The 26199-nt window shown below is 53.7% G+C and overlaps 11 protein-coding genes across 11 annotated transcripts; 3 read left to right on the top strand and 8 right to left on the bottom strand.

Annotated features, from left to right (window-relative positions):
- Positions 1-1180: 1180 nt before the first annotated feature.
- On the bottom strand, positions 1181-2698 carry BO70DRAFT_360798 (thioredoxin-like protein 1). Its single transcript, XM_025542876.1, has 3 exons — positions 2593-2698; positions 2342-2489; positions 1181-2241 (listed from the first exon to the last, which is right to left on the bottom strand). The coding sequence occupies exons 1-3, from the start codon at positions 2669-2671 to the stop codon at positions 1455-1457; spliced, it is 1014 nt and encodes a 337-aa protein (XP_025400529.1). The 5' UTR covers positions 2672-2698; the 3' UTR covers positions 1181-1454.
- A 701-nt stretch (positions 2699-3399) lies between these two features.
- BO70DRAFT_254086 (uncharacterized protein) lies at positions 3400-3986 on the bottom strand (the record flags this gene model as incomplete). The annotated part of the gene is made up of 2 exons (XM_025538828.1): positions 3400-3769; positions 3826-3986. Coding segments are annotated over 2 exons (531 nt in total), but the record flags the coding sequence as incomplete, so codon positions are not given.
- Positions 3987-4657: 671 nt separating this feature from the next.
- BO70DRAFT_288734 (peroxidase) lies at positions 4658-5804 on the bottom strand (the record flags this gene model as incomplete). Its single annotated transcript, XM_025539289.1, has 2 exons — positions 4658-5401; positions 5460-5804. 2 exons carry the CDS (start codon positions 5802-5804, stop codon positions 4658-4660), a joined length of 1089 nt encoding a protein of 362 aa, XP_025400531.1.
- An 870-nt stretch (positions 5805-6674) lies between these two features.
- Positions 6675-7564, top strand: BO70DRAFT_360801 (uncharacterized protein). The gene has a single exon (XM_025542877.1). The coding sequence runs from the start codon at positions 6772-6774 to the stop codon at positions 7288-7290; it is 519 nt and encodes a 172-aa protein (XP_025400532.1). The 5' UTR covers positions 6675-6771; the 3' UTR covers positions 7291-7564.
- Positions 7565-10494: 2930 nt separating this feature from the next.
- On the bottom strand, positions 10495-11476 carry BO70DRAFT_289418 (uncharacterized protein; the record flags this gene model as incomplete). Its single annotated transcript, XM_025539315.1, has 2 exons — positions 10495-11137; positions 11196-11476. The coding sequence occupies 2 exons, from the start codon at positions 11474-11476 to the stop codon at positions 10495-10497; spliced, it is 924 nt and encodes a 307-aa protein (XP_025400533.1).
- Positions 11477-12097: 621 nt separating this feature from the next.
- On the top strand, positions 12098-14227 carry BO70DRAFT_312204 (Zn(II)2Cys6 transcription factor; the record flags this gene model as incomplete). Its single annotated transcript, XM_025540206.1, has 4 exons — positions 12098-12148; positions 12221-12781; positions 12849-12992; positions 13061-14227. The coding sequence occupies 4 exons, from the start codon at positions 12098-12100 to the stop codon at positions 13880-13882; spliced, it is 1578 nt and encodes a 525-aa protein (XP_025400534.1). The 3' UTR covers positions 13883-14227.
- A 75-nt stretch (positions 14228-14302) lies between these two features.
- Positions 14303-17159, bottom strand: BO70DRAFT_360804 (putative mRNA splicing protein (Prp39)). Its single transcript, XM_025542878.1, has 4 exons — positions 16914-17159; positions 16615-16830; positions 16443-16546; positions 14303-15936 (listed from the first exon to the last, which is right to left on the bottom strand). Exons 1-4 carry the CDS (start codon positions 16980-16982, stop codon positions 14580-14582), a joined length of 1746 nt encoding a protein of 581 aa, XP_025400535.1. The 5' UTR covers positions 16983-17159; the 3' UTR covers positions 14303-14579.
- A 196-nt stretch (positions 17160-17355) lies between these two features.
- BO70DRAFT_360805 (mitochondrial 54S ribosomal protein mL59) lies at positions 17356-18277 on the top strand. Its single transcript, XM_025542879.1, has 2 exons — positions 17356-18037; positions 18145-18277. The coding sequence occupies exons 1-2, from the start codon at positions 17450-17452 to the stop codon at positions 18184-18186; spliced, it is 630 nt and encodes a 209-aa protein (XP_025400536.1). The 5' UTR covers positions 17356-17449; the 3' UTR covers positions 18187-18277.
- Positions 18278-18700: 423 nt separating this feature from the next.
- Positions 18701-21826, bottom strand: hxB (putative molybdenum cofactor sulfurase protein (HxB)). Its single transcript, XM_025540992.1, has 2 exons — positions 21494-21826; positions 18701-21402 (listed from the first exon to the last, which is right to left on the bottom strand). The coding sequence occupies exons 1-2, from the start codon at positions 21600-21602 to the stop codon at positions 18920-18922; spliced, it is 2592 nt and encodes an 863-aa protein (XP_025400537.1). The 5' UTR covers positions 21603-21826; the 3' UTR covers positions 18701-18919.
- Positions 21827-22513: 687 nt separating this feature from the next.
- On the bottom strand, positions 22514-23988 carry BO70DRAFT_333913 (uncharacterized protein). Its single transcript, XM_025540993.1, has 2 exons — positions 23494-23988; positions 22514-23412 (listed from the first exon to the last, which is right to left on the bottom strand). Exons 1-2 carry the CDS (start codon positions 23566-23568, stop codon positions 22885-22887), a joined length of 603 nt encoding a protein of 200 aa, XP_025400538.1. The 5' UTR covers positions 23569-23988; the 3' UTR covers positions 22514-22884.
- A 424-nt stretch (positions 23989-24412) lies between these two features.
- On the bottom strand, positions 24413-25579 carry BO70DRAFT_360809 (uncharacterized protein; the record flags this gene model as incomplete). Its single annotated transcript, XM_025542880.1, has 3 exons — positions 25046-25579; positions 24601-24805; positions 24413-24495 (listed from the first exon to the last, which is right to left on the bottom strand). Coding segments are annotated over exons 1-2 (308 nt in total), but the record flags the coding sequence as incomplete, so codon positions are not given.
- Between the last annotated feature and the right edge of the window lie 620 nt (positions 25580-26199).

Below are 26199 nucleotides of genomic sequence, written 5' to 3' on the forward strand. Positions count from 1 at the left end.
GGGGCGTACCGCAGACCGCTGCGCCGCTATCTCAAGCTTCCATTGGCTTCGACGGTCGAAACAAGTCTGGGGCCGGGGCGCGACGGATGCGAATCCTTGTCTCCCCGTGGAAAGAAGCAATCAATCAATCAGGCTGTTTTACTCGTCCGCCTCCGCCTCCGCCTCCGGACTCCGAGAGATAGAGAGGGCTGGACGGAAAAGTACCAGTAAAAGACAAGCCACGCACACGGATATAGAATGGAAGTGGAAAATGGAAATGGATGTAAGAAATTGTAGTGGAAAAATGATGAAATTAAAGTACGCGGTGGCGGTAAGGTAGTAGTCGAGCGCGAAACACGCCGACAGACAGCATCAGCTGACACCTCACCTCACCTCACCTCACACGCGCGCAAACACAAAAAAAAATATGAATCTAAATATAAAATAAGTACGAAAGAAAGAAAGAAAGAAAGAAAGAAAGAAAGAAAGAAATAATAAACAAAAACCCAAAGGCCTCAGTGGATGGTAAGTTAAGATCAAGCTCCTGATCAAGGGAGTCAGTCTCTTCCTATCATGTATAAACATCCAATTATCTCATCATCGGCCATCAAGATTGTAATAAGAAAAAGAAGAAGAAAAGAAGAAGAAGAAGAAGAAAACTCCCTCCTCCCTCAGAGATTTTTTTCCCGCTCCCCTCCGCCCTCCGCCCTGAGGAAAGTCATCCAGTCTAAACCCAATCGGGCGCCACACTAAATTAGGTAATGCAAACTCGGCTAACCCGGCGAAACATTTCCCCCCCCACCTCCCACCCACAGGTATAAATTCATCTCACGGGAAGCCCGATCTTTTGGTAACTTTTTTTTTTCTTTTCTTTCTTCGTGCGGCGACGCAACTATCAACCCGTGTTGCCTGGACATCATCTTTCTCCCGTGATGTATATCCCCAGGTGTCAGTTGCGTCACAGAAGGAACATATTGCATACCGGTTCGTACTTTATTGGTCTTTTCTGATCTATTATAAGGATGAGACCATTTGGTTTGGGATCGGACATACCAATTTCTTTTGATTGTTGATCTTTTTTGGGATCTTTTTTGTTTCTGTTTTGTGTGGCAGATTTAAGTGAGAAGAAGGTTTAATTGGGTTTTTGATTATCTATCTATCTATCTATCTGCAGTGTGCGCGGATGGGTTTTGTAGATGATGATGATGGTTCTTGTTGGGAGTTTATTTTATATGAATATGAATATGAACAATGTGAATTGTTCTAGTGCATCGAGTTTCTGTTCGTAAGTCTACTAGTAGTCAGAGTAATAGAATCTTGTCTGTCTGTGACCGCGTCTCTTCCTGGCTTGTTGCGTCTTCTGTGCAGGCGTGCATGTCCTCGTTACTAAGTATCCATTTGTGATGTCATGTCATGCCTGTCGCAAAAAGACACCCAACTACAATGCAAGCAGCAACAGCAGCAACAACAACTACTTACTCGCCCGGCTCATCACCGACCTTCTCCAACTTGCCCATTTCCCTCTTCTCGCCCGCCTCACCAAAGATGCGAACGCGATCAACCCGCAGCTTCTCGCTCTCCCCATCGCCATCGACAAAGAAGACCACCAACGAAAAGACACTCTGGAACTTGACAAACCGCAGATCCACCTTCGCGGTGCCCGTCTTGGGGTCCCAATCGCCCGGCTGAATCGTCACCGTCTGCACGGCAGGGATATCATCCGCCTCATCGAACCCCAGCACATGCGACCGGTTGGTATACAGCTGCAGCGTCTTGGGGCGCATGGGCTTCTCGTCCTCATCCCGCTCATCATCCTCCGCCAGCAGAGACGTCACCTGCAAAGAGTGCACCTTCAACGTAGACTGGAACGGCACGTACAGCATCAACTGCTCGTCCGTGTCGCTCTCCACCCAATCCGGTGCCCCAGACCCAGACCCAGTCGCCTTGCTCTTGCCGCTGAGTGCGGTCGGCTTCGCCCCGTCCAGCAGCGTCCGCGCCGTCCCGTACTCGCTATCCCGGTTCAGCAGCTCCAGGCCCTTCGGATCGTACTGGTCCGTGATATCGCTGTATCCCTTCGGCGCCGGGGCTCCGATCCATCCCACTCCGCCGCTGAAGTCCCCCGAGGAGGAGCCTTCGCCGCCGGCGTCCGGCTTGTTGGCTTCCGCGGCGAGCTTGCGCACCATTTCGGAGAGTTTTTGGCGGTCGGCGCCGCGCACGGTCGAGGTTTGGCGCCCGCGTTCGAAGAGCATGAATGTGGGCATTCTGGTAGGTGGCAGATGGATTAGTTGGGTTTGATGGGGGAGCTTGAGGGGGGGGGATATGTGTGTGTGTGTAGGTGCAGGTATAGGTGAGGTAGACGTACGCAGTAACTCCATATGCCTTCGAGATATCTTGCTGGTGGTCAACGTTGATCTTGGTGAAGGTGATGCGGTTGGGGCGCGAGAGCTGCGAGGCGAGCTGCTCGTACACCGGGGCGATGGCTTTGCATGGTCCGCACCAATCCGCGTAGACTAGAAAGAATGTGTCAGTTCGTTTGTGGTTTGTGGTTTGTGGTTTGTGCAACAGGTGGAAGGGATGGAGAGGGGAAAAGAAAGGCGGGGTTGGACGGCTCACAGTCGGCGACGACGAAGGTCGAGGAGGTGAGGAGGGAGCTGAATTGCTCTTTCGAGGTGATGTGCACGAGTCCCGACATGGTGGGAAGTGTGGGGGGGGGGGGGGGAATGTCGGATGGTTGAGTTGGGAGGGGAGGTGGAATGGAGGGAGAAGTGGAGGTGGTGGTGGTGGTTGACGGAGATGTCGCTGCGGCGGTGGTTGGCTTACTCCGGATATATGTCATCAACCCTTCCACCGCAACAATCGAGGGGTCGTGAAGATTTTGTCGGCTACGTCAGTGGAGGGTTGGATTATTCCGGAAGATGAGGTTTGTCTTCTAGTGAATATATCGCGCTTTCTATTTGTTCTTGAATGGCTGGCTTGGTTTATCCCGAGGGAGGGAATGCCTTTAATGCGGTGTCTGTCGTGCCAGGAAGCAGGTAGCGCTTCTGCTTCTGCTTCGGGGAGGACTCGAGGGAGTCCATCTGGCCATGTGTGCCCGCGCTGAGCGAGCCTGGAGATGTCTGCAGTGATACCTGGAGGGCTGGATATGATCAAAGTGCGCTCTCAACCGCAGGGTCTAGCTGTGATCCATCCATTCGCACTCCTGCCTCACGTTGCCATCCATCCAGCTGGATGAGTCGAGTAGACTAACCTCCAGAACCACTGTAGTATTCTCCAGCGTATCGACACGCCTAGACAATAAGTCCAAGCGCAGATCGATCTCCTCGTCAGAGCCATCCATCCATCCTCCATCCACCATCCAAAAGTCGAACCCATTAAACCCCCCCCCCCCCCCAAATTCACCTCAAGTATCCATCAAGTATCCTCCTCCTCAACAGCAAACAACACCTTCATCCACAAACTACACCCCCTACAACCCACAACCACCTCCCCATGCTCCGCCTCCCTCTCTAGATCCTCTTCCGTGACCAAAAACCCCTTCTCATCCCCACACCGACACCCCCTGTACCAATAATCCCCATCCCCATCTGCTTGTGCCCCTCCCCCCTCCTCAAACTCCAAATCCTCCAAGTCCACAACCTCCAGTCCCGTGTGAAACACCGTCCCGGTCTTCTCCCGCTCCGCGACCCGCGCGCGGTCGAGACGCAGCGATCGGTCGTATTCGGTGCGGAGGGACGGGTCGGAGAGGGTTTTGTAGGCCGTGGTGATTTCGTCGATCGTGTAGGGTCTTTGGCTGCTGGGGAAGGAGGAGGAGGAGGAGGTGGTGGTGGTAGTGGTGGATGAGGGGACAGGCTGGGTGGGAGGTCTGGGTCGTTGGGGGTTGCGCTGGGGGTTTTGTCTGGGTGGTGTTTGAGGAGGGCTTTGTGGTAGGCGGCTTTGAGCTGTTGTTTCGAGAGGCTTGTGGCGATTGATGTTGAGGAGGTGAAGGGGAGACTGAGGATGGTGTAGAAGTCGTCGCGGGGGTGGTGGTGGTGGTGGGTGGGCGCGTCATGGTTTCGGTTCTGCTTTGCTCTGCTGGGTTTGCGCCGAGGGGTGGGAGAGATGTAGGAGGGGTGGTTGGGAGGGGTTTTGCTGGAGGGATGGCCTCAGATTATTGATTTATTTGTCGGGGTGAAAGAGAGGAGAGATGCGGAAGTGACTCGAGGACTTTCTTCTTTCCTTTCGGCGGCTCCCGCATTTGCTCTCCGGCCGCCGCCACTTCGGGCATCCGGCCATGGAGCTGTGGGTGGACAATCAACAGGCAGACAAAGACAAGAATAAATACATCCTACGGGATTGATACAACCGTGGATATTTCGTGCTACGTTGGTCAGTCAAAAGACAATATATATATATATATATATATCACGGTGGACGGTCTTGCATTTCTAACATCTTCATGTTCATGTTCCATCTTCTTATACTCCCACCAGCCCGTCTGTATAATCTAATACCTCGAGCAAGAAAGACATGACGGTCTAGACGTCACGCACCGAAGCCACGCAGGGCCAGATCACCGCAAGTGATCTCGGATATCAAAATGTGGACAAGAGAAAAAAAAATCAACAACAACAATAATGCTCCGCAGCTAAATCCCAAACCAAACCGAAACCAAATATTCACATCGCCAAACAGAAGTTGTTTACGCGGAGGTCTTGAAGATATAGCGGTCCTCAGCCTTGCTGGTGAAGGGGACACCCAGCTCCAGGAGCTTGACGTACACGTCAGTGAACTCCTTGAAGAAGACGTCGTTGTCCTTGGCGTAGCGCTCGACGTGCTTCCGGAACTCCTTGTCCTTGGTCATGGCGATGTCGGTGGGCAGCATCATCAGGGTGCCGGTGGACTTGTCGGTGAACTGCTTGGGGCCGTTCCACTTCTTCTGCTGCCACTTCTCGTCGAGGAGCAGCTTGAAGAAGTCGTTGGTGAAGACGGTCGGGCTGAAGTCCCAGGGGCCGTCGAAGCCGGAGCGGTCGCTGTGCGCGCGGCCCAGGGCGTGGGCGCCCACCAGGGCAACGATCTCCTGGTCATTGAATCCCATGCGGTAGAAGATGTCGCGGATGTGTCTGTGGTCCTTGCTGGCGTCGGGGAGACGTCCGTCGGGGGTGCAGGCGGCCACATCGCGGTCCGCGCGGCCGGGTCTCCAGGGGATGGCAGGGCCGCCCAGCTCCTGGATGGCGGCGGATCCGGCCAGAGTCCACAGGTCGGAGTACGAGATCCAGGGGAACTTGGCCTTGATCGGCTCCAGGAAGTCACGGGCGTGCTTGAGACCCGCGTTGGCGCCGTGGTCGGACTCGGGGGCGAATCTCATCGTGGCACCGTTGCTTCCACCCGTGCCGGTCTCCTTGTCATAGGTACCGCTTGCGTGCCATGCCAGGCGAACCAGGACCTATGCAACGAGCGAGTCAGCTTCTGTACACTCTGCTTTTGGGGGACGACGAGCTTACGGGTCCATAGCTGCCATCGTCATAGTCGGTCTCGTTGGCGAGACGCTCAGCAATCGCATCGTACACCTTCTGGTAGTCCTCCTTGCCGGGGACGAATTCCTTGGAGGCGACGGCATCGCCGCCCTGGAGGTAGAAGTACGCACCACCACCGGCGGCAACGGCGAGACCAGCCCACAGGAAGCCGTTGGAGGACTTGCCCGAGCCAGCCTCAGAGGCATAGCCGCGACGGGGAGCGGCACGGAACCCCTGAGAGGGAAGGGCGAACCGAGCACTGCGAGCAGCGGGCCTGACGGAGGGGGTGGAGCGAAGGAAGGCCCGAGAGGCCGATCTAGCAGCGGAGGCCATTGTGAAGAAGATGTTGTGGAAGGGAAACAAGCGACAGAAGGTGTGACAAGAGGGGGGATCGAACACAGAGAGGATGAAACCCGAAGATGGATGGATGGATGGGCTTTCTCCGGGGGTGGGACGAGAGAGGAGAGGAGAGGAGAGGAATGTCAGATCGAACGGAAAGGAGGAGACAGAGACAGGGATACTAATAGTCTGCGAATCATCTCAGTCCTCCGTCTCCTCCTCTCCTCTTCTCCTCCAGGGCTGCCCTAATATGCCGAAGTCCGTCCACCAGCTGCGGCACACCAATCGCAGGCCCCAGATTGGGGGAAGCTCTGGGCCGAATCCTTTGACTCAGCAGTCTCTCCGCATTTCTTGCTGTTTCGCCAGCTCGGACGTGGAACTTGCAGGGGTTCGGAGAGCGCATCGATAATGCCCGTGGCAAGTTCGAGGCCCCGATCCATGGCTCCTGCTTGGACCCTCGAAGTCTACGGATCCTCGACTCTACCCAAACAGCCATTGTGTTGGAATGGATCTCTGGCTCGCTCTCTTCGCAGCACAGCATCCACCGGACAGATGGCCGACCTGACGAGGGGCAACCGTGTCGATGAGGCCAGCAATGCCCGTCGCCCGCCGTCCGCCGTGATTGATTGATTGATCATAGCCGATGCCCGCTGATGGATCCGCGGGCGGGTCCGTCGCCGTATTAGTATTATTAACCGCGACATTCTCGTTGGCAGAGCTGCTGCCCTGGGCGTCTGTCGAGCCGCGGTAGATTCCGGATCCACAGGTCAACTATCCATTACTAGATAACAGTCGTAATCCGTCCAGCACCGTTGGCATTACTTAGTTAACTAACTAGTTAGTTATCTAGTTAACTACCATTATTCATTACTCATCCCCCAGCAGACGTCTGTAATCAGCGCGGTTCTGGACGTCGGAATGCCCATTCCGTGACTCAGCGACGGATGGCGAGATTCGATGCATGCTTTGCGTTGATCGATACGTCCATGGGACGGCCGGCCGGACCAGTCCTCACAAGCTCACTTTGGCGACGACAAAGAGACGCATAGGTAGGCAGCAGTCTGACCACCAATCTCAGGCTGCAGCAACGGTAACCCCGGACGGATATGGAGAGGAGAGGGATCTACGGAGTAGTTACGGAGTAGATACTGTGTCTGTCTACACAGTCGTGTCTGCTGTTGGCTGCAAGGGGTGCCGTCTCGAGCACCCCGTGACTGACACTGAAGACACTTTCCCCTCCCCCCTGCCAAGGGCAAAAAGTGAAAGGAAAGGAAAGGAAAGAAGAGAGAAGAAAGGTCTACAGACTTTCCTCTCCTTCCCCCTCCCTTCCCGTTTCCCCTCCGTCTACATCGATCCCAACGATAACAATAATGCATGGGTATCAACTCAGTATGTCCGTCATGAAAAAGTCCTGCCGTCCGATCGAAGCGAACACCAGGGTGGAGTAGACGCAGCTCTGCTAAAAACTGTTTGGTTTTGATCTTCCACTGAACGAACTATAAAACAAAGTATGCTTCTTCGCCATTGAAAAGGCTAGACGCGCACTGTGTGGGTTGTGTGCTACGGGGGCGTCGGTCAACCGCGAGCATTGGCAGGAGATCGATCAATCGACAGTCAATCGACAGTCAATCAACAGTCGATCGATCGATGGGGTATAATTCCATCTGTGATGACTGGGTGTTCATCAGAACAGGCGAGGATATCATGCATGAAATATCCAGACCTGTTGCTGAGGGCTGAAGGTAGTAGGTTGACAGAAGGGAAAGCAGGGGAGGGGAGGAAAAATCTCGGCGAGAGGAGAAAATATATGCGAAATCGAAGAGGTCACGTGGTGGTGGGGTTCGCTTAGCTAACGGTCATGTGATGTCTACGCTTATCCGCTTCAGGGAAGGTGTGCGGGCCAATGGCAGGCGGAGCAGCAACATCAACATCCATCGTCAATCCTGTCTCCTCTGGGACTGGTTTAGTCTTCGAGGGGATCTAGTATCTAGTCCATCAGAGTTGTGTTCAACTCACGAGGAGTTCTGCTAACCGACCCCTACGCGGCTTACCGCTCCGAGGCCGCCTGTAGAGCGATCCCAACGTCTCAACAGAGTTAATATATTATTTTTTTTCTTTAAAAAATTATTTATTTTACTAACTGTTATATCTGTAAGGGAATATTCACGGGATATACGGACTTACAAGGGTGAAGCCCACCTCCTCCCGGGTGTACTTGAGTATATATATGGGATTCTAGGGGTCCGCAGGTAACTGCGGGTAATGTTAGCCTTCTTTGGGCTCAGTGGCAACAACTCCTCCAGGTTCATGTCTAGTTACAGCGAGAATATAGTAAGATACTATCAGTGTTTAAGTTAGACTCTGTATCCGATTAAAAAGAAGAGTTTCTTGCAGTAATTGAAAATATTCTTATTAAAAGTTAAATAAAGCTCAGGATCTTGTTTTACTGTACTATATTCAATTTCTTAATAAGTAGTTTATTTCAATTCGACCAAAAATAATTATTTTAATTATAAATAGTCTCTTCAAGAAGATCAATACAGATCTGATTATTCTGATCTTATACAGACTTCACACTTGTCTTCAAGTAGTTGATCTCTCTTCCCAAGCCGTAGATCCTCCATATCCAAACGAATCAAGCATTCATTCATTGAACCGGTGCCTACCAGGATGCCCTAGGCGTCGGTGTATCAAGCGTTTCTCTGCTTTGGGCCTTTGGCTGCATCTTCGGAGACTGCCAAACGCGCGTAGTGCCTGGTTTTCTGTGGGTTGGCTATTAAGGCTGTGGGATATCTCACTGCGCTGAGATAGGTCCTTTTCCCTGTTCTCTTGCCTTTCGCAACCAATTTACCATCCTTCAAAAGCTGATAACCTTGCTTGGATCCTCGTGATTCATATCCATCCATGTGAAGTACTTCCAGAGAGAGGAGATTGTCCATCAGGCCTGGGACGTATGCAACACGTTCTAGCCTTACTCTTGAGCCATTCGGTAGCTCAAATTTAACCGTTCCGCGGCCTTCAATCGGCATCACATTGCCGTCGCCCACTGTGAGAGTTCCTCTCCATGTAGGGTCCAAGGAGTCAAAGAGATCTCTCTGCCCTGTTGTGTGGCAGGTTGCTCCACTGCTCAAACACCATTGGTCGGTAGTGACGCCAGACTTTATATCAACATTCTCTGCAAGCCTTCTTCTGACGTCGGTGTTGCTAGAGGTGGTATAGTTCTGTTCAGCATAGTGATGAGCTTGCCCAGAGCAATGACTCTTTTCGTGGGTTACTCCGATAGCCATCTCCTGGCCATCCCAATCTGATTCGTCATCAGATTGATGATTGATGGATCTCTCCTTGTGCTTGGAGGACCGTTTCTTGTTTGGGCGTTTCTTCTTCTCTTTGGCTTCATCCTCGGAGCCTTGAGAACCTTGGTCATTCTTCTTTTTGCGGCAGTCCTTCACCATATGACCTTTCTTCTCGCAGTAGAAACAGATGATCTTCTTATTATTCATCGCTCTGGATCCTTTCGCTTGATTGGCTGACTTTCTTATATTTTTAGGAACATCGCTTATCTTTTGTGCGATATCTCCTATTGTCAATGGGGTGTCCGATCCAAGTATTAAGTCTCTCACGTTGGAGTACTCTTCCGGGAGTCCTCGGAGATAATAAATAATGGCCAATTCTTCGAGACTTATCATATTGCCCTCGTTGATATAAATCAGTTCTTCAGTGACATGACGATAAGTTCCATAAATCCTTCGCGCGCACTGTGTTGAGGTTTCTTCTTCCAATTGGCTAGTTTCAGCAGGTGACGTAATCTTATAGCCCAGGATGATTTTATATATTGTTCCTTCAGATAGTTCCATATTTCTCCGGCGTATTTAAAATCTTTGACTGCCAACACCGTCTCTCGATGTAGCCCCATTTGTATTATATGTCTCGCCTTTAAATCGATCGCGTACCAGTTAATTTGTGATTCAATCATCTTCTTCCATTCCTCTTCTGAGACTTCATTGAACGTTTCAATTGCTTGCAATGCGAATTGGGCTCCCAACTGGAATGTCATCAAATGAAACCAATAACAAGCGTTTTTCTCAGTCAACTTGTTAATCTTAAACTCCTCCACCCTGATGACAGGGCCCGTAATTGGTTTTCTTATCTTTAGCTCTGGATCCATGGCTAAGGCGTTCCAACAACTTGAGATCGTTCGCTGGGAATATACTGGCCGGTAGTATTCGCAGGATTGATTCAAGGGTCGGGCGTGCAGGTAGAAGAGGCCGGACGGTCTATACAGGATGTTAAACCATTATAGATCCCTCGGGATGCAGGTTTTGAAGCGATTTAATAAACCAGTAAGCCCGGGCTCATAATTAATAGAGTGGATCTCTCAGGGGTGTAGAAGCTTCCGGACGCTTCACCTGTACACGGCCTAAGACGCAGGAGCAGGACACTAGTAAACGATAGGTACAATACTTCTTAGAGTCGTGATATTGATAGTAGAGTGCTTGAGTGCTTGATCTCTCCCAGCTAGTGGCCATCTGGCAGATCCTTTCGGTGGTTGCCAGTATGTGCGCTTACTCAGCCGGAGATGGAACAACTATATTCCAGCCGTAGTAACCAGTTGCATCATATCAATATCGATATGAAACAAAATATCATCGCAAATGGCAAAAACTCACAGTAGACCAGAAACCCGTCACTTCCGCCGATAATTAATCTCATCAAGCGCAAGCCCAACCAGCTGGGTAATAGGACCACCCCGTCTCTTCTTCCTGATGCGTTCCTTATTCTCGGGCCTGTAGGGCCCCTCCTCCGGACTCTGCGAACACTCAAGAGCGCGATCCGCCTGAGCTGCCTCACAGGCTTCATAGCCCGTCACGCGGGGACGCACCTCCAAGGTGACACCCACGCCAAGGCAGATGAGAACGATGAAAATCTCTTCCAGGACGGACATGACCAGCTCGACCGTGACGTTTCCAGACATCATGCTGAACGTGGTGCTGTGCCCGAAGGCCCCCAGAAGGGAGTAGATGAGACGCACCAGAAGCAGCGGGACGGTGAGTCCAACGGCCAGCAGCAAGCGGTGCTCGCCATCCTCGATGCTCTGACGCTTGCACGCGAGGACCACGAGGAGGACCGACAGGCCCGTCCAGGCAACGATGAACAGAACATAGCCAACCTTGGTCTTGGTGCTGATGGGCATGCTCGCTGGGAGACTGCCCATGCTTTGAACTTGGCCGACAATGCAGAGGATCAGGCCCACCAGGGTGAGGAGGCCAACAATTTTGAACAGAAGCGGGTGGATGCCTCGACTGGTCTTTCGTCGGATGGAGTCGTTACTGCAGCCCGGGGTTGGTCAGTGGTTGGGTTGCTTCCATGGGAAAGCAGGGGACGTACGCTCGAGACAAGAGCCCAACACAGGTCAAGGTCAGCGGGGACAGGCCGATTGACATGCAGACTGCCCAGGCGAGGTACAGGTCTATCGAGGAGGGGTCGTTGATAGTGGCCAGGTAGCAGCAGGAGCCGACGATACGGGCCAGGGAGAAGATGACCAGGAAGATCCAGCCGGAGTTGCGTTGGAAGCCATGGCGGAAGGCCATCCACAGCGCCATGAAGAGGGTGGGCAGGTATACGATCAGCTCCAGAATGGAGAGACCGTGTCGGTAGTTGACAGCCATGATTGCGGGGGAGGAGCAACAGCCCGATGTCGTGTCTGAGGATATAAAGAGGGGAACAGAGGGAAATGGTTGTCAAGGAGGTACGCTACATCTTGAGCGGCAGCAGGACAGGCCAGCTATTTAGATGTCTGTCTGCGTCCCACATGGTGAATTTACACCTTGCTGCCACGGGGCCACCAGCGGGAGATGCAAGGCTGTGCAGCCCTGGCATGCAGGCCCTAGAGTAAAAGCCGTTTTGATAGAGCAGAGGCGGAGGGAGGCCGTCACGACGAGAAAGCGACTAGGGTTAACGGTCCTCAACCCGGTTCCGCCAATCAACGCTCCAGATTGCTCGCGGTTCCTTCCCGATGCGGTTAGCGGCCAGGGGCCCCCCATATCGGCCTGAGGGAAACACGAGTCTCCCTCAAGGCATCACCACCATTGTGACTGTTGAGGTTCGACGCTCTCTCGGCCGCGAGCCAGTCGAGGAACTTGGAACGCTAGCCTGTTCATAGGGGCAATATCGTGCATGTGCCTTGCGGTTCCTTCCCTTGACACACCACCTTAGTCCTTAATATCCCCCCCCCCCAATCTGCTGCGCCACAAGCTGCCAGTCTGCATGTCGCCGAGCCCCCACTCGTGATGGGCAAGCCAAGTGGAGGGTGTGGTACCTGTCGTGCGAGAAGAGTCAAGGTACGTCCCATGTACCCGGCCAGAGAAGGTCCCATGCCTCGGACCCGAGACGCGCTTCTAATGCTAAGACAGTGCGACGAAGGGAGACCGATATGCAACCGTTGTAGGAAGGCGAGGCGAACCTGCTCCGGGTATCGAGACCCGCACTCGATCTGGTTTCGAGATGAAAGCAAGTCGGTAATCCAACGTCTGAAAACATCGGCGGGCTCGGATCCTGGCCTCCCCGCTGCACAAGCGTCCGCGGTGGTCAGATTGAAATGGAAGACCGCCGATGGTCCGACAGCCCGGCAACTCCCAAGCCCCATCTTGAACTTTACCCTGGACCATACCTTCCAGGCAACGTGCTTCTTCCTGAACACCTTCAAGTGGTTCAACACGTTCAGCCTGGTGGAACGGTCTACCCGCCATGCCCCGGAATCCACTGCGGCACTGGGGGAGAAAGCCATGATGGCCGGCATTGCATCCGTAGGGCTGGCCAATTTGGCGAGCCTCCAGAAGTCTCCATCCCTGCGCCTGTCTGCCCGGCGCGAGTACGCCACAGCTCTGCAGCTGACCAATGCCGCCTTGCGGGACCCTGTCATGGTCAAGGAGGACACGACGCTCACCGCCATCGTCTGCCTGTCGTTATTCGAGGTGAGCCGAGACGAGCCCAGCCCAGTCCCTGCCAACGGAGACCAATCCTCGCTGATGAGACCGAAAGATCATCGTCTGTGAACGGCAAGACAGCCTGGAATCCTGGATCAACCACTCTAAGGGGATTGCGGCCCTCCTGGAACTGCGCGGCGGGGAGCAGCTGCAGCGCGAAAGCGGGGCCTGGATGTTCCAGGTTCTAAGAAATGAAGTTGTATGTGATCAATCCCCGTCCTGACAATATATGCATGGATGTGAGTCTGACTGAGGTTCCCCCTCCAGCTCACAGGCTGCCTACAAAAAGGACTCCGATTCCCTCCTGCGCTGCTCGACATCCCAGATCGGATGGCATCCAAGTCGCAGACGTACCCTTTCTCAACGGACGGAAACCGACTAATGAAGATCGTGGCCAAGTTCTGCGACCTGCAGGCCGATATCCGAACAGGCATCATCTCAGACAGCAGCGAGATCCTCTCCATAGCGCGGGCGATCGACTCCGAGCTGGAAGACTTAACCGGCACGTTCTCCTCGGAATTCGTCTATGCGCTGTGCACCCGACCCCCCAGCCATCCGCCCCCGCCGGCAACAAATGGCTACAACTTCGCCTACTACCACGGCACTTACCACATGTACCAAACCCTCTGGGCGTGCAACGTCTGGAACAACTACCGATATGTCCGGATCCTGGTCAACACGGTGATTCTGTCCCATCTGCCACCCGTGGCCCCTGCGGCTCAATCGGGACCGGAGTACGAGAGTTTCCGGGCCCAGTGTGTCCGGCCCCGGGACCGGATGAGGCAGCTGGCCACGGACATCTGCTGCTCGGTGCCGTTCAAGTTCGGGGTTGCGGGCCACGAGGAGATGGATGGCGTGGACCCCGTGATGACGCGCGCCGGCACGGGGTTTACCCTGCTGCTACCGCTTTATGTGGCGGTGCTGGTCGACGGCGTCTCCAGCCCCATCTACACCTGGGTGATGAACTGCTTCCATGTCATCGGGCGGGTGATGGGGATTCACACGGCAGTGGCCCTGATGGAGATGTTGAAAGACCATCCTGGTGTGGTGGGATGGATAGACCGCATGGAAACCGGAGAGAAAGTTTGATGAAGACCCGGTCCGGGAACATTGAAGGTGTGACGGTGGGAGCCTACAGTGGCAAGGAAACGAGGCCGTGGGACCGTCCGCTGGATTGATGTAGGAGAAAGAGGGAGGAAGGGAAAGGAAGATAAGAGGTGGCGGCGGAGGAGGAGGCAGTCACTGCGGGTGCTAACCTCAGGCAGCAACCCCGCTGAGACCCCCAACCCAAGTATCAACCGGATGTAGGAACAACCAGCCCTACGATACAGCTTCAGCTTTAGCCTCAGCCTCAACCTCCAAGCCAACAAACCACAGTAACTGGGAATCACAAGCATCAAATGATAATGATAAGCTACCTACGCATTAGAATACAATGGAAACGGTGTCCAAACTCATAAAATTCCACCCTCCCGATCAGATCAGACCGAATCAGATCGGATAGACCATATCATGGAAGAGGCAGAGGGCAGGCAAACTGCTCGAAGTAGACTTCTCGCTTCCCACTCAACACGCCGGACTCGCTGAAAGCTGCACAAATCAAAAAAGAAGAATTATTGTTCTACACATCAACACGCCATTCGAGGGCTGGGAGCGGGAGGGAGGGAGGTGCCATTCCCGTGGCGGGGAGGGATGTGGAGGGAGGGGAGGTGGGGGGTGAGTTGGTGTGGATGCTCCCGGGCCAGCTGATCTGGTGATTTCTGGGTTCAATTGCCTATTATCAGACTCACACGCCACCGTTGACGGGTGTCTGCTGATAGTAGTCATAGGGGTTAGCTTGAGGGGGGGTGGGATCAACTTCCGCCACGGGCACCACCACGGGCGGAGGGGCTTGAAGCGCCGCCTCGCCGGCCTTGGTACGAGACACAGACGAGGGGCCGTGGACTTCACGGTCCAGAGTCATGTACTCCTTCGCGGCGTCCTTCGTTCCGCGTTCGAGCAGGTACACCATGTAGCGCTGGACAAGGTCCCTCACGACGTCGGCCGTAAGGGCGCTCTTGGTTCGGATCTCGTCAACGACGTGCTTGATGCGATCGTATTGAACGTTCTCCGTGGCGGCACTCGTGGGCTGCTCGAGCTCGAAGCTGAGGTAGCTGGTCCAGAACGCCTGGCTGTCCATGTAGTACTGCTGGTTCGTCTGGAACACCTGGCGGGCTTCCTCGGAGGAGCCCTTGATCTTCCACAGCAACCGGGCCCATTCGGCAACCAGCGCGGCCTTCGTCGCCAGGTCCGACTGTGTCGAATCCAACTGGGTCTTGTACACATCGATCGCAGCGTCGAGTCCGCCGTGGCGACGGCACATGTTCGCGAGGGACACTACCGTCTCCACGTGGTTAGGGATGTTGATCAGGATGGCGTCATGGATCTCCTTGGCCACATCCACCCGGCCGCTCATCTCCTCGAAGTATGCATACTGGAGACGAGTCGCCGGGTTGGCGATGGGCACGTACAGGTAGCTTGCACGCTGGTAGATGCATCGCACTTCTTCCTCCTTGCCGGGCTGAGCGGCCATCCACCGGGCGTAGCGCTGCCAGAACTCCTCGTAATGGGCGCACGTCACCAGACACCTCTCGTACAGGAACTGAGTGCGGGAGTACGACCCTTCGGATTCTTCGAAGTCGAGGTACTTCTTCCAGTTCGCCAGCTGGCCCTCGTCGAGCTCGGTGACGTGGAAGTACGGGCGCTTGATCTCGGACTCATATGTCCAGCGCTTCGTGGTCTCAGTCTGGGTCTTGGAGAAGATCTCAAGGTGATGGCTGTCGACGCGCAGTCGCAGGTCCCTCTCGACCTCGGCCTCTGCCTTGGCGCCGGGGGCCACGTGTGCGGAAGCAGCATCCAGCTCCGCACGGAACTGGGCCAAGGTCTCCGGGGTGTCCAGTTCCGCGACGGGGCGGGCCTGGGCCAGCTGCCTGAATCTTTCGAAGTACCGGGCATACTGGTGCATAGGGATGTGAATGACGCGGCTGAGGATGCCGAAGATCTTATCATAGGCCTCCACTCGCTCCTCATACTCGATGTACTTGTCCCAGAATGGATGCGCCAGGAAATCCAGCCCGACGCTGCTCGCACCGCGTTCGAAAAGCCTGCGCACAAGAACAGTCAGTACTGACGGGGCATACCAAGTTGGACAACGCAACGGGGAAGACGGGGGAAGACGGGGGGATAGGGAAATGACAAGGATAGCAAACATGAGCATCAGATTCCCAATGCGTGCGAGCCCAAAAAACTGAACGACTAAGATGGTCAAACGGTGGATGAAAACGTCTGATTCCCCCCTCTGCTTCGAACGCAGAATAGGTGCCACCGAGCACAGGTACTGGTCTCTAGTGTGCGGGCAGGGAAGGAGGTGCTTGACTTGAAATCAACTGTAACTTTTGTTCAAGGGGAGGATGAAACAGCCTGGAGAAGCCATGGGTGAGAAGTAAACTCCAGTTTGAGACCGGGTAAGGTGAAATCTCACCCATCATCGCGGGGACTGCTGCAAGCAAAAGCTTGCATCACGCAGGTCCGGCATCACAACAATGTCCGTGCTGCGTTGGTAACGGTTACAGGGGGGGAAAGGAAAGGAAACCAGCTCTTGTATACTTACTCTCGGATCACGTCGGCGTCGTGGGAGGTCTCTGCCTTGAAGGAGCAGTAGTTGGTCCACAGATCGACCGAAGGCGAGATGCTGGCGATACCCCGTTCGTAGACCTGCGCGACCATTAGCGACCGTCCTAGCCCAAGATTTTCTTTTTCAGCCAGAGAAGGGCCATCTGTACCATATCCGCGGCCTCGGTTCCGGTGATCGAGAACTCCAGGTCGGCGTATTTCTTCCAGTATCCGAACAGCAGGGGGAACTTGGCGAGGAAGCGATCGTAGACATTGCGCACGGTGGTGATGGCTTGGGGGTTGGAGTTACGGTTGATGCCGCCCTCGAGGGCTTCGCCGGCGCGAACCAATCTCTCCCAGGTCTCGAAGTTATCAGGATCATCGAGCTACACCACGACAGCTGCGTTAGCGACTAACAAGACCTGCATCGCCCATCAACGCGACAACAAGAACCAAGCGGGCATCCTACCAGCTCGACCTCCAGCTTCCTTAACTCCGCATTCTCCTCCTCAGAACCTCCATAGTTGTAGTCCGCCATCGTGGCCGTGGGAACGAAGAATTTATGCACAAGAGCGAGATTCGCGGGCGACAGAAGTGACAATCCCGGACGATGCAAGTGCGATGTAGAAAAGGGAGGGGGGGGGAGGAAGGACCGACAAACAAACACTGCGTGTGGGGAGGTAAAAAAGCAGGCAAGCAAGGAGGGAGAGAGAGAGGGAGAGAGGGAGGGAGAAGAAGTGAGAGGCAGAAGAGCGACGGGGAGTTTAAGCGTGGGACACCAGCACCAGCACCAGTGAGTGACCAGCCACACCACACCAACCACACACCCACCCGCCTGCTCGCCGCCTTTTCTGCCAACTTTTTTTCGCCGAGCCTCTCTTCCCTCTTCCCCCCCCCCGAAAGTGGCCTAGCGCCATATTTGCCTGTAATTCTCGAACGAGCTTCACTATCACCACCATCACCACCACTCCCCACACAACCCATCCGGACCCATCCTCCTCCAAGATGAGCGTCTCCGGCACCACCCCCAGCTTGATAAGCAAGCTTCCCGCGCGTCTCACCAACTTCTTCGCTCGCTACCCCCCGCAAATCTACTCCAGTCTCGCGCGCCCCGAAGTCCCCGAGACCGCCGCCGCCGAGGCCACCACCCCCACAGCAGCAGGAGAGGAAAGCGAAGGCCTCCCCTCCCCCTACACCCCCAACCGAGACGCGAAGGGCCACAAGCCTGCCGACCCGAAAGCGTTCTCCCCATCCCGGGCCCTGCTCTACTCCGACCCCAAACACCCCAACCCGTTCCTGCCGAAGAAGAACTTCCGCACGGGCAAATGGGTGAGTCCGCGGTTCGGGCTGCGCCAGCAGGCCGATCTGGTCAAGCTGGCTATCCGGTATAATGTTGAGGAGCTGCTGCCTCCGGGCCGCAAGTCGACGGAGTTCAAGCAGACGAGACGCGAGGAGTGCGGTCTGCGCATCAAGGGTACGGGTATCGGGCAGAAGGTCAAGGGTCACAAGTGGGAGCGCACCATGGAGGCTCGTCTGGAGGATCGTCGCAAGGCAATGATGGAGATGCCGGAGATGATCCGCGCGTGGAAGCAGGTGAGTTGGACTTTTGTTCTTTCTTCCCTGTCTTTCTTTCATTCTTTCTTTCGTGTCCTTGAAAATTGTAAACACACGCTAACTTTGCTTGTGTTTTCCTTTTACAGAGAGGTCACGGTCGTGGCTGGAAAAAGTGGCCCAAGCGGTAAAGCGTCTCACCCACTGGGCTGTGGACCATGGGGCCATCCCATGGGCCTTCATCCTTCGTTCGCCCTTGACATGTCCTTTTTTTTTTTTATCATCCGCGGGGTGTCTTGCATAACGTTGTATCCCTTTTTTTTTGATCTTCCCGGGGCCAATCGACACCGCTCGGGGAGAGTTGTTTAGTTTTGATTTTGATTGATTGATTGATTGATTGATTGATCATTCATTGCCAGGGTTTGATTCGGCACAAGGGAGTTTATTCTCATTATGTATTGTATTGTACAAATAGCTTTTTTTTTTAAACCCCATGCACATTTGAATGTCTGTATGGAAACGGGTGCTACTATACTATAGATGTTGAATGCAAGATATACAGCAACAGGAACAGTATCCGGGTGTTTACACATGTATGCCAAGGGTTGGGTCGGAAAGAAAATAGAGGCATACAATACACCCTAGGTTATAAAGGTGTTGAGACAACCTTCTAGCTATTAGGAAGGTCCGGCTTCTCCGTTTGATGGGTTGTCTACCTAGCCAGTAAGTAGTTGGGGAAGGAATGTAAATTGGTGGTTGTGGGTTCAAATTAACCGGATTCTTATGATGATATGGTATGGTACATGGATGAATTCCATCACTGCAACTCCAATCTCCAGGACGGAGCCTGTGCCTGTACCTGTGCCTGTCCCAATGCACTAACACCAACAAACACCAAACCAAAACTAGCTCAATCATATCCCATCAATCATGACCATGACCATGACCAAGACCAAGACCGAGACCATAGGACGGAGTGACAACATCCCCAACCATCACTGTCTTCAACACCGGGGGGGTGGGTGTATCAGTCTCATCACAACCACGATCCCAAGATTCCACGTCCTCAAAAACTGACAGATATCTCCCAAAGAAAATCTTATTCCCGGACTTCCTCGTCTTCGCCAGGGTCGAATACGGCTCTTCCCCCCTCACGCCAGTAAGCTGATTAACGCAGACCATCTGGCACCTTTGACAGGAGCCGAGGACATCGAAGCGGAGGTTCCGGGATCCAATGCGTAGAGATTCCCACCGGTCTTCGATGTATGGTCGCTCAGCGCGCGCCAGCTGGGAGAGGTTCTCGGCGACTACGATATTGGCACGGAAAACGTCGGCGGCGACGGCCTTGTTTCGACAGTTGCCGTTGCCGTTGCTGTTGGGGGAGCTGGCTTTGATGGTTTCGTTGAGGCGGTTGACAGAGGAGCGCGAGATGAGCAGGATGGGGCTCTCGTTGGAGAGGAGGAGTGGGCTTCGTTGGGATTCTATCATGGCCTCTGGTGGCGATGTGTCTTGGTCTTGGGGAAAGGAGCCGGGCATGGTTGATTTGAGAGGCGACCTTCTACCAGCGAAAGTGCGCTTAGGCTCGGCTAGTCTGGTCGAGGATTGCGGTGGGAATCTTGCAAGTGTGCATGGCACACCGAGGAAGTCGGAGAAGAAGGCAGACACGGCGGGAGATGTATAGGCTTGCAGGGATACCTGATCCCCGCAAACGGTGGAGGATTTCGAGCTGGTCTGGCAGAATGAAGAGGTGATGGCACGCAGATTCTCACGGCCTAGGGGTATTTCCAAGGACTTCTGAGCTGGTGAAGAGATGCCTCCACAGGTTATATGTAACACACCACGGCTGAGATCGATAAACGGCATTATTAAAGCCATGCGAGGGTATCGTTTTTGGTTCAGAGCTGCTCCTGTGCCTTGATGGACCAAGCACCACTCCCGATCCCATGCCAACCCCTCTGGTTTGATCTCCCACCGTTTGCCGTCAGGCACCTTGAACGCACCGCAACTTTTTATCGGGTATACCGAGAGACTCTCGACGTAGAACCCTGGCTGCTGAAGATTGGTTTCCATCGGCGGCACCAAGGCACACATATTCGGGCTTTTTTCGACGTAGAACTCTTCGATAAAAGCCATGAAAGCGTGTATATCATCCATATTGCTCATGGCACCGAGACTGGCTCTCAAGATGCCCGTCGGCAGCCCATCCATGATATCGTGGTCATCCCCACAACGCATTCCTTGCTCGAAATTCCGCAGCATGTCCTCCGCGGTCCTTCCAAGGCTCGCCGCCGTGCCTCCCGGATTGCAGAGCGTCCCCGATCTGATCTGAATATTCTTGACGCTGGCCAGCTTCTCCACCTCAGACTTGCCAATCCACGCGCCCTGGCTGCTGCGCAGATTAAACGCAAAGATCGGACCCTGTGTAGCCGGATCGTTATAGTCTGACCGCGACCCCATGTAAACATGGCAGACTTTCTCTCCGTTATGATGCCTCAACGCGGTCATGCGGTCATATAGCTGCTTCGCTAAGAAACGCGTGTGCGACGACACATTATCCATAGAGCCGAAGAGACGCTCATGCGTGTCGAACGCAGACTCCAACGCGATGATACTATGAAACGGAAGCGTCCCGTCCTCCAACCGGTCATGGATGGTAGACTGCTTTTTGGCATGCCACTGCGTCCCCTGCGTCAAGACCATATCCACCGTGCCCCCGCCGAAGAACCGCCGCTTGTCGAAGACATGACCAGCACTCTTGCGAACAATCAGCGCGCCAAGATCCGGGAACCCGAAAATCTTGTAGAAGCTGAGAACGGCGAAATCGGGTGCCGCGGAGGCATCGCTTAAATCGAGAGGCGATGTGGAAACAAGCGACGCAACATCAAGAAGCGAGTAGGTATTCTCAGCCGCGCCTCGTATCTTCCGACACCATTCAAGAGGAAAGCGCCGACCATTCATATTCGACTGCGCCGGGCACGCAAACAACCGAGGTCCTTGGCCTTGAGGTTCATTATGCAAGTCGGAGATCCATCGCTCGACCTCCTCATCCGTCGCAAAACACCTATTTCCAAGCCCTGCCAGCTCACGCGCCCCAACCAGACTAGTGTGCGCATCGACATGGTACCCGTACCAGAAACCTCGCGGAGATGCCTCTCGAAGAGACTCCGCAACCAACTTTATCCCGGCGGTTGCATTGGCCACGAAGACGAGATCGAATTCATCCGGATCGGCGTTGAAAAACCGAAGGGCTCGCAGCCGGATATCATCCACACGTTGCGTTGAGAGCTGTGAGGGCGCGGACATAGAATGGGGGTTCCCATAGAGGTTGGAGGTCAGGTCTCGGGAGAACGATTCAATCAGGGACTTCGCATAGAGCGTAGTACCTGCATGATCGAGATACGTGGTATCTAATTCAGATACATGGGATATTCAGCATGAATTACTCAAAAAAAAAAAAAAAAAAAGCACGTTGGCAAGTCGCGCAGCGCATAAACCTACCCTTGAGCAAGGGATACTCGCGCTCCCGTATAACGTCCACGTCCTCGGAGTATCCTCGCGCGTATGCGAGAAGGCTTTCGCCTGTTTCAGTGCCCTTTATCGTAATCATCACTCTTATGTGTAAGTGTAAGCGACATTAACGGATGTAGGGATCAGAGGATATCATTTGTAGGTAGAAGGGTCGAGGTTCGCATTGCTGCTGAAGGCCGGACTGGGGTGGCGACCGTTGAGTTCTTGGCCCGTTCAAAGCAAATCGGTCGAGTCGAGCAAGTAGCGTGATCCAGGAGTGAAATAGAGTGGTTTGAGCTAGTCGGGATTAAAGTTGCCGTTAGCCAGGTGCCGGAGGGGGGGAAGGAGGTTATAACGCTAGAGAAGAAGAATAGAATATACTTGCTAATTTGATCGGAGCTCACCGATGACGCTCGCTCGGTGCCACCCACGGCCACCCACGGTCTGCTTCCAAGGCCGTACCCTGCACGCTACAAACAGGTTTGAAGGTGAAACGATTGCCACGGAATGCGTATTGTTGCCCTTGGACGTTCAGCAGATATATACACAACAGGAGCCAGCGATCAGCTTGGCTGCAAGACCACCCGAACATGTTCAGCCCGACGCGGACGAGCCAGTTGGAGCTTCCCCACTTTTGCGCTCTTATCGGGCGGGGGAGACTCGGCCGGTGCCGAAGATCGAAGATCGGGGGGATCGCTGTTCTGTCTTTCTCCATCGCGTGCCAAAAGTGGCGGGCAGGCGTTAGCTTGAGGGGGCTAGTTATTCTGTGTGTCAGGCACGCAAGAAGGCGCATTGGTGTTGGTGTTGGCTGTGGAGTATCGTATTGAACTCCGGCGTGTCGTACATGTGTAGCAGGGCAAGATGCCAAATATGTATACTATCCGGATGAAGTCTCTTCTCCCATGACGAAGTATTTCTACCCTGAAAATTCCAACTACCTTCAGAACAGCTATCAAGGCCACAGCTACTTCGGAGTCCCATCTTATATTGCACTGAAAAGTCACATATCATCAAGCTAGCACGGTCTTCGCGTCCGGAAATACAAGCCCATTAAAGGCTTTCCTTATGGAAGATTCATTGGCCAATAGCACAAGATGGTGAAAAAAAAGAAGAAAAAGAAAAAAAAAGTCATAAGGACTTGTAAACAGCTCAAAAGGAAAACATTATCATCATGGTGGTTGCTATCATATCGTATCCCGTTAATCAAGTGCATGTGCATCGGTCACTGAGGGTTGCGCTCTCGGTTTCGTTTCGGGTTTCATTCTTTTCATCAGAGTCGGTTGTGTCGTTTTTATTACTCTCTCTCGTCGTTGCGCGTTATCCATTTCAATCATTAATCTGTATTCTCCCATCATATGTTTCTTCGTGAATTTGTTCCCATCTCATACCTCATAATGGTGCCGGCGACCGGAGCTGCTGTGGCGCCGGTGACCCCTTCGACTGCTGTGGCTCCTCCGGCGGACAGTCGTGGTCTCCTTCACAATCACGTCCGGTCTGCGGTAGATGGCGAGAGCCAGGATGGCCGTCCAGAAGAACAGGACGATCTCGATGATCCCCAGGGCAAAGGAGGCCTTCAGCATGGCGCAGGTCTTGTCGATGTGGAAGGACAGAGGGTTGCCATCCCTGTAGCCATAGTACCCAAACGGACCCAGCGAGATGTAAACGGAGCCTCCATCCCAGTGCGAGCATTTCGCCCCGGCAATAAAGCGCAGCTCATAGACACCAGCAATGAAAGCGCCGAAGAAGAGAAGATCGACACAGGCGACGAAGATAGCCGAGCGCTTGGTGGTCGAGAAGCGGATCAGGGTGTCGAGGCACCAGAAGGCAGCGATGACGCTAACGATGAAGATGACTAGAACGTAGGGGGGAGTGATCTCATTCGCATTGAGGTAGCCGTTGACGAAGTATGCCTGGATTCCTTGACGTTAGTGTGGAAAAAGCGATCGAGGGGAGCGAGTACCCGTCTGGGGTAGGAATGTGAACGGACATACCATCATTCCCACGATCGGAATCAGGAAGAGCAACTCCACAATGCGGTTGCAGATAAAGAAGAGACTGCCAATCATCTTGCCGGATTGTCACGGACTGTGACTGTGACGCGAACAAGCCCCTCAGATCTTCTGGACTGTAATAGGTGGACTGCCGGACGTGCCAGCAGAGGTGGTAGTTTGAAAGTGGGCGTGGAATCGGTACAACGAGGGGAGCTGACACGAGGAAGATCAATTGAGCTGGAGGAGAGAGAGAGGCCGGAGATTTTGGCTCGGCAGGACAAGGGCAAGGCACCAGGGCGAGGCGAAGGTCTGACGTTGCGCCGGACAACAACGTATTGGCGGCGATTGGGTAGGGGCCGATCCGATGCAGCCCAACTCAGCGAAAGCAAGGTACGGAATACGGACGATGCATCCAAAGCAGAGACAGCAACAAGGGAGAGAATGCAGCAGAAAAGATGAAAAGGTCGAGACGGTGCAGACGGCGGGGGAGGAATCTGCGAGTCGGAGAAACTAGAAAGAGAGAGCGAGGAGGCTGGGCGATTCACACTGCGGGGTGGCTGGGATAACATGTGGGCCGCCCTGCTTTTCGGCGCACCCGCCCGGGCGCAAAACCCTGGCAGTAGTAGGACAAAGTAGGACAGACGGGAGCGATGAGGCCTCGATGCCATCGATTTCGGCCGTCGTCATCTCACGTCGCCATTGTTTACTGCAGGTTTCCTTGCGGTTGCCATAGTTCGGGGGTGGTGGAGTGGGTCCGCCACGAGGGGCGAGAGCCACGGTTGATCCTGAGGTTATCTCCGAGCCAATCTGCACCCTCTGGGAACCCAGCAACGATCAGGCCATATGATTCAAGTCCATGGATACTACAAAAGCATCACATCGGCAAGATGCACCTGCTGCCGCCGAAGCCCCTGGTACAGCGCGTCCAGAGAAGGAAACGGGCTTTGCCCACCACATTTAGTGCTGGGAGGTCCGGAGCAGATCCCCCTATTCTCATCGAACGTGAGCCCCCCAAATCCCGTCACGATCAATTTCAAAGACAAAGTTGCTGCGCTTGTGGCCGCGAGAGATAGCTTTGAGTATTTCAAGCTGAAAACCTTCTTCAAGATCTCTTTAACAAGAGGTACCAAGTCCTCGGACGGCTTGGGAGACATGGTGGGGTGACGAGAGCAACGAGCTGAAACTCTATGAGCTGTGGGAGTGGGAGGATGTAATGGGGAGAAAAGACCGACGGGAGTTTCTAGGGTTTATACCGTGGATTCCTAAAAAAGGCTGCCTGGTCATTCACAACCAAGAGATAGTACTCTCCTAGGTAGGTGTGTCACACACCCCAGGCCCCCCCACATGGTCCAACTCTACTACTGTACAACCATCTTCTCCTCCCATCCCCCTTCATTTCCCCAAATTATTCTCCCAGCTATGACCCAAAAACCATCCTCGGAGAGCCGCAAAATCCCGACACATATGCCTATTTATCAGACCAAACAGACCACTCGACTAAAAAGGTGTCCAGACACCTAAGTAGGTGCGATACTGAATGATACTATACTAGGTTTGACACTATTCGAGAACCTCGTCATGGGGGGGGGCTTTCCAGGGCCCATATCATCATACACAACACGGCCCACACCACCAGTGCACTGAACCACCTGACGGAGCAGATCAATGCAGTGGTCTACACGAGCAAGGACAGCCTCCTCGAGGTCCTCAAACGCCTCATAGCCCGGATAATCCGCACGATGGACGTACTTTCTCACGAGATCCACGCAATGGAGCTGGCTGGTGAAACACTTCAACCACGGCAAGGTATCTGTCACCAAGCATGGTCGCATTCACTGTGGACTCTCCAAGAGAATGCATGGCTTTCTCGTCAATCAGGATTAAGTTTGCTGGTTGGTGGAAGGTAAAAACCTATCAGCCTGAATTCAACCGAGACCGAACATTCATCCATGTTTTTTTGCTGGGCACAACGCAACCACACTCACTCTTGGTGACATCATCATCCCAGGCGTGGTTGAGCTCTGGCCGCACCTTTCCCCGAAATGGGGAGTGAATGGCAATGTCGGCGTCGAATTGGGTCGTCTGGTATGTATATAACCACCTCCCACATTGGTGCTGAGAGGCGAGAAAACAAAGGGAGCAGATTGCGTAGAGCTTCCAGTTTTGGATTCGCGGATCTTTCCAGCTCGAATCATCCGGGGGGGCATTCATCACTGCCGTATTCTGTCTGCTGTGAGCTGAAATCCGAGTTGAGTGGAAGGGATTCTTCTCTGTCGAGGTCGTGGGCTGACATCTTGTGGTGGGGATACTGAGGGATATTTGGATTCATGCCATGTTATCATCCTGGCTTGCAATGCGCCGTCTATATTTAAGCCCTTCCAGCAACTACGGATTACCAGCTCGTTGTAGCTCAACGGTCCTGAGAAGTGACACGATGGAAGTCCTACGATATCAAAGTCGCCCTGTCTATTATATTGAACTGGGTTCATAGTTTACAGAAGGAGAAATCCTTACTGGCCTGACATAGCCTCGTCAGACAATAAGATGCCCTTTATTCCATGCACAATCAACACTGCAACCACCCACGCCCACATCCAATGTAACTAGCAGATCCCAAATTAAACAGAATTCGTAGCCCCTGATAAGTCAGGTGGTCCATTGAATTAGAAACTATATAGGTTATATTGTATTTGGCTGATCAGTCGG

The sequence above is a fragment of the Aspergillus heteromorphus genome (genome assembly GCF_003184545.1).
Source record: "Aspergillus heteromorphus CBS 117.55 chromosome Unknown BO70scaffold_8, whole genome shotgun sequence".
Lineage (NCBI taxonomy): Eukaryota > Fungi > Ascomycota > Eurotiomycetes > Eurotiales > Aspergillaceae > Aspergillus > Aspergillus heteromorphus.

Excerpts from the sequence above, each read along its gene's own strand:
- BO70DRAFT_360798 (XM_025542876.1), bottom strand. The coding sequence starts at position 2,671 with ATGTCGGGACTCGTGCACATCACCTCGAAAGAGCAATTCAGCTCCCTC. Across the intron at positions 2,490-2,592 it reads GACCTTCGTCGTCGCCGACT|TCTACGCGGATTGGTGCGGA; the intron begins GTGAGCCGTCCA and ends CATTCTTTCTAG. Across the intron at positions 2,242-2,341 it reads AAGGCATATGGAGTTACTGC|AATGCCCACATTCATGCTCT; the intron begins GTACGTCTACCT and ends GCCACCTACCAG.
- BO70DRAFT_360801 (XM_025542877.1), top strand. The coding sequence starts at position 6,772 with ATGCTTTGCGTTGATCGATACGTCCATGGGACGGCCGGCCGGACCAGT.
- BO70DRAFT_360804 (XM_025542878.1), bottom strand. The coding sequence starts at position 16,982 with ATGGCGGACTACAACTATGGAGGTTCTGAGGAGGAGAATGCGGAGTTA. Across the intron at positions 16,831-16,913 it reads GGAAGCTGGAGGTCGAGCTG|CTCGATGATCCTGATAACTT; the intron begins GTAGGATGCCCG and ends GTCGTGGTGTAG. Across the intron at positions 15,937-16,442 it reads GACGCCGACGTGATCCGAGA|GCTTTTCGAACGCGGTGCGA; the intron begins GTAAGTATACAA and ends TCTTGTGCGCAG.
- BO70DRAFT_360805 (XM_025542879.1), top strand. The coding sequence starts at position 17,450 with ATGAGCGTCTCCGGCACCACCCCCAGCTTGATAAGCAAGCTTCCCGCG. Across the intron at positions 18,038-18,144 it reads TGATCCGCGCGTGGAAGCAG|AGAGGTCACGGTCGTGGCTG; the intron begins GTGAGTTGGACT and ends TTCCTTTTACAG.
- hxB (XM_025540992.1), bottom strand. The coding sequence starts at position 21,602 with ATGATTACGATAAAGGGCACTGAAACAGGCGAAAGCCTTCTCGCATAC. Across the intron at positions 21,403-21,493 it reads CGAGTATCCCTTGCTCAAGG|ATACCACGTATCTCGATCAT; the intron begins GTAGGTTTATGC and ends TATCTGAATTAG.
- BO70DRAFT_333913 (XM_025540993.1), bottom strand. The coding sequence starts at position 23,568 with ATGATTGGCAGTCTCTTCTTTATCTGCAACCGCATTGTGGAGTTGCTC. Across the intron at positions 23,413-23,493 it reads TTCCGATCGTGGGAATGATG|GCATACTTCGTCAACGGCTA; the intron begins GTATGTCCGTTC and ends CAAGGAATCCAG.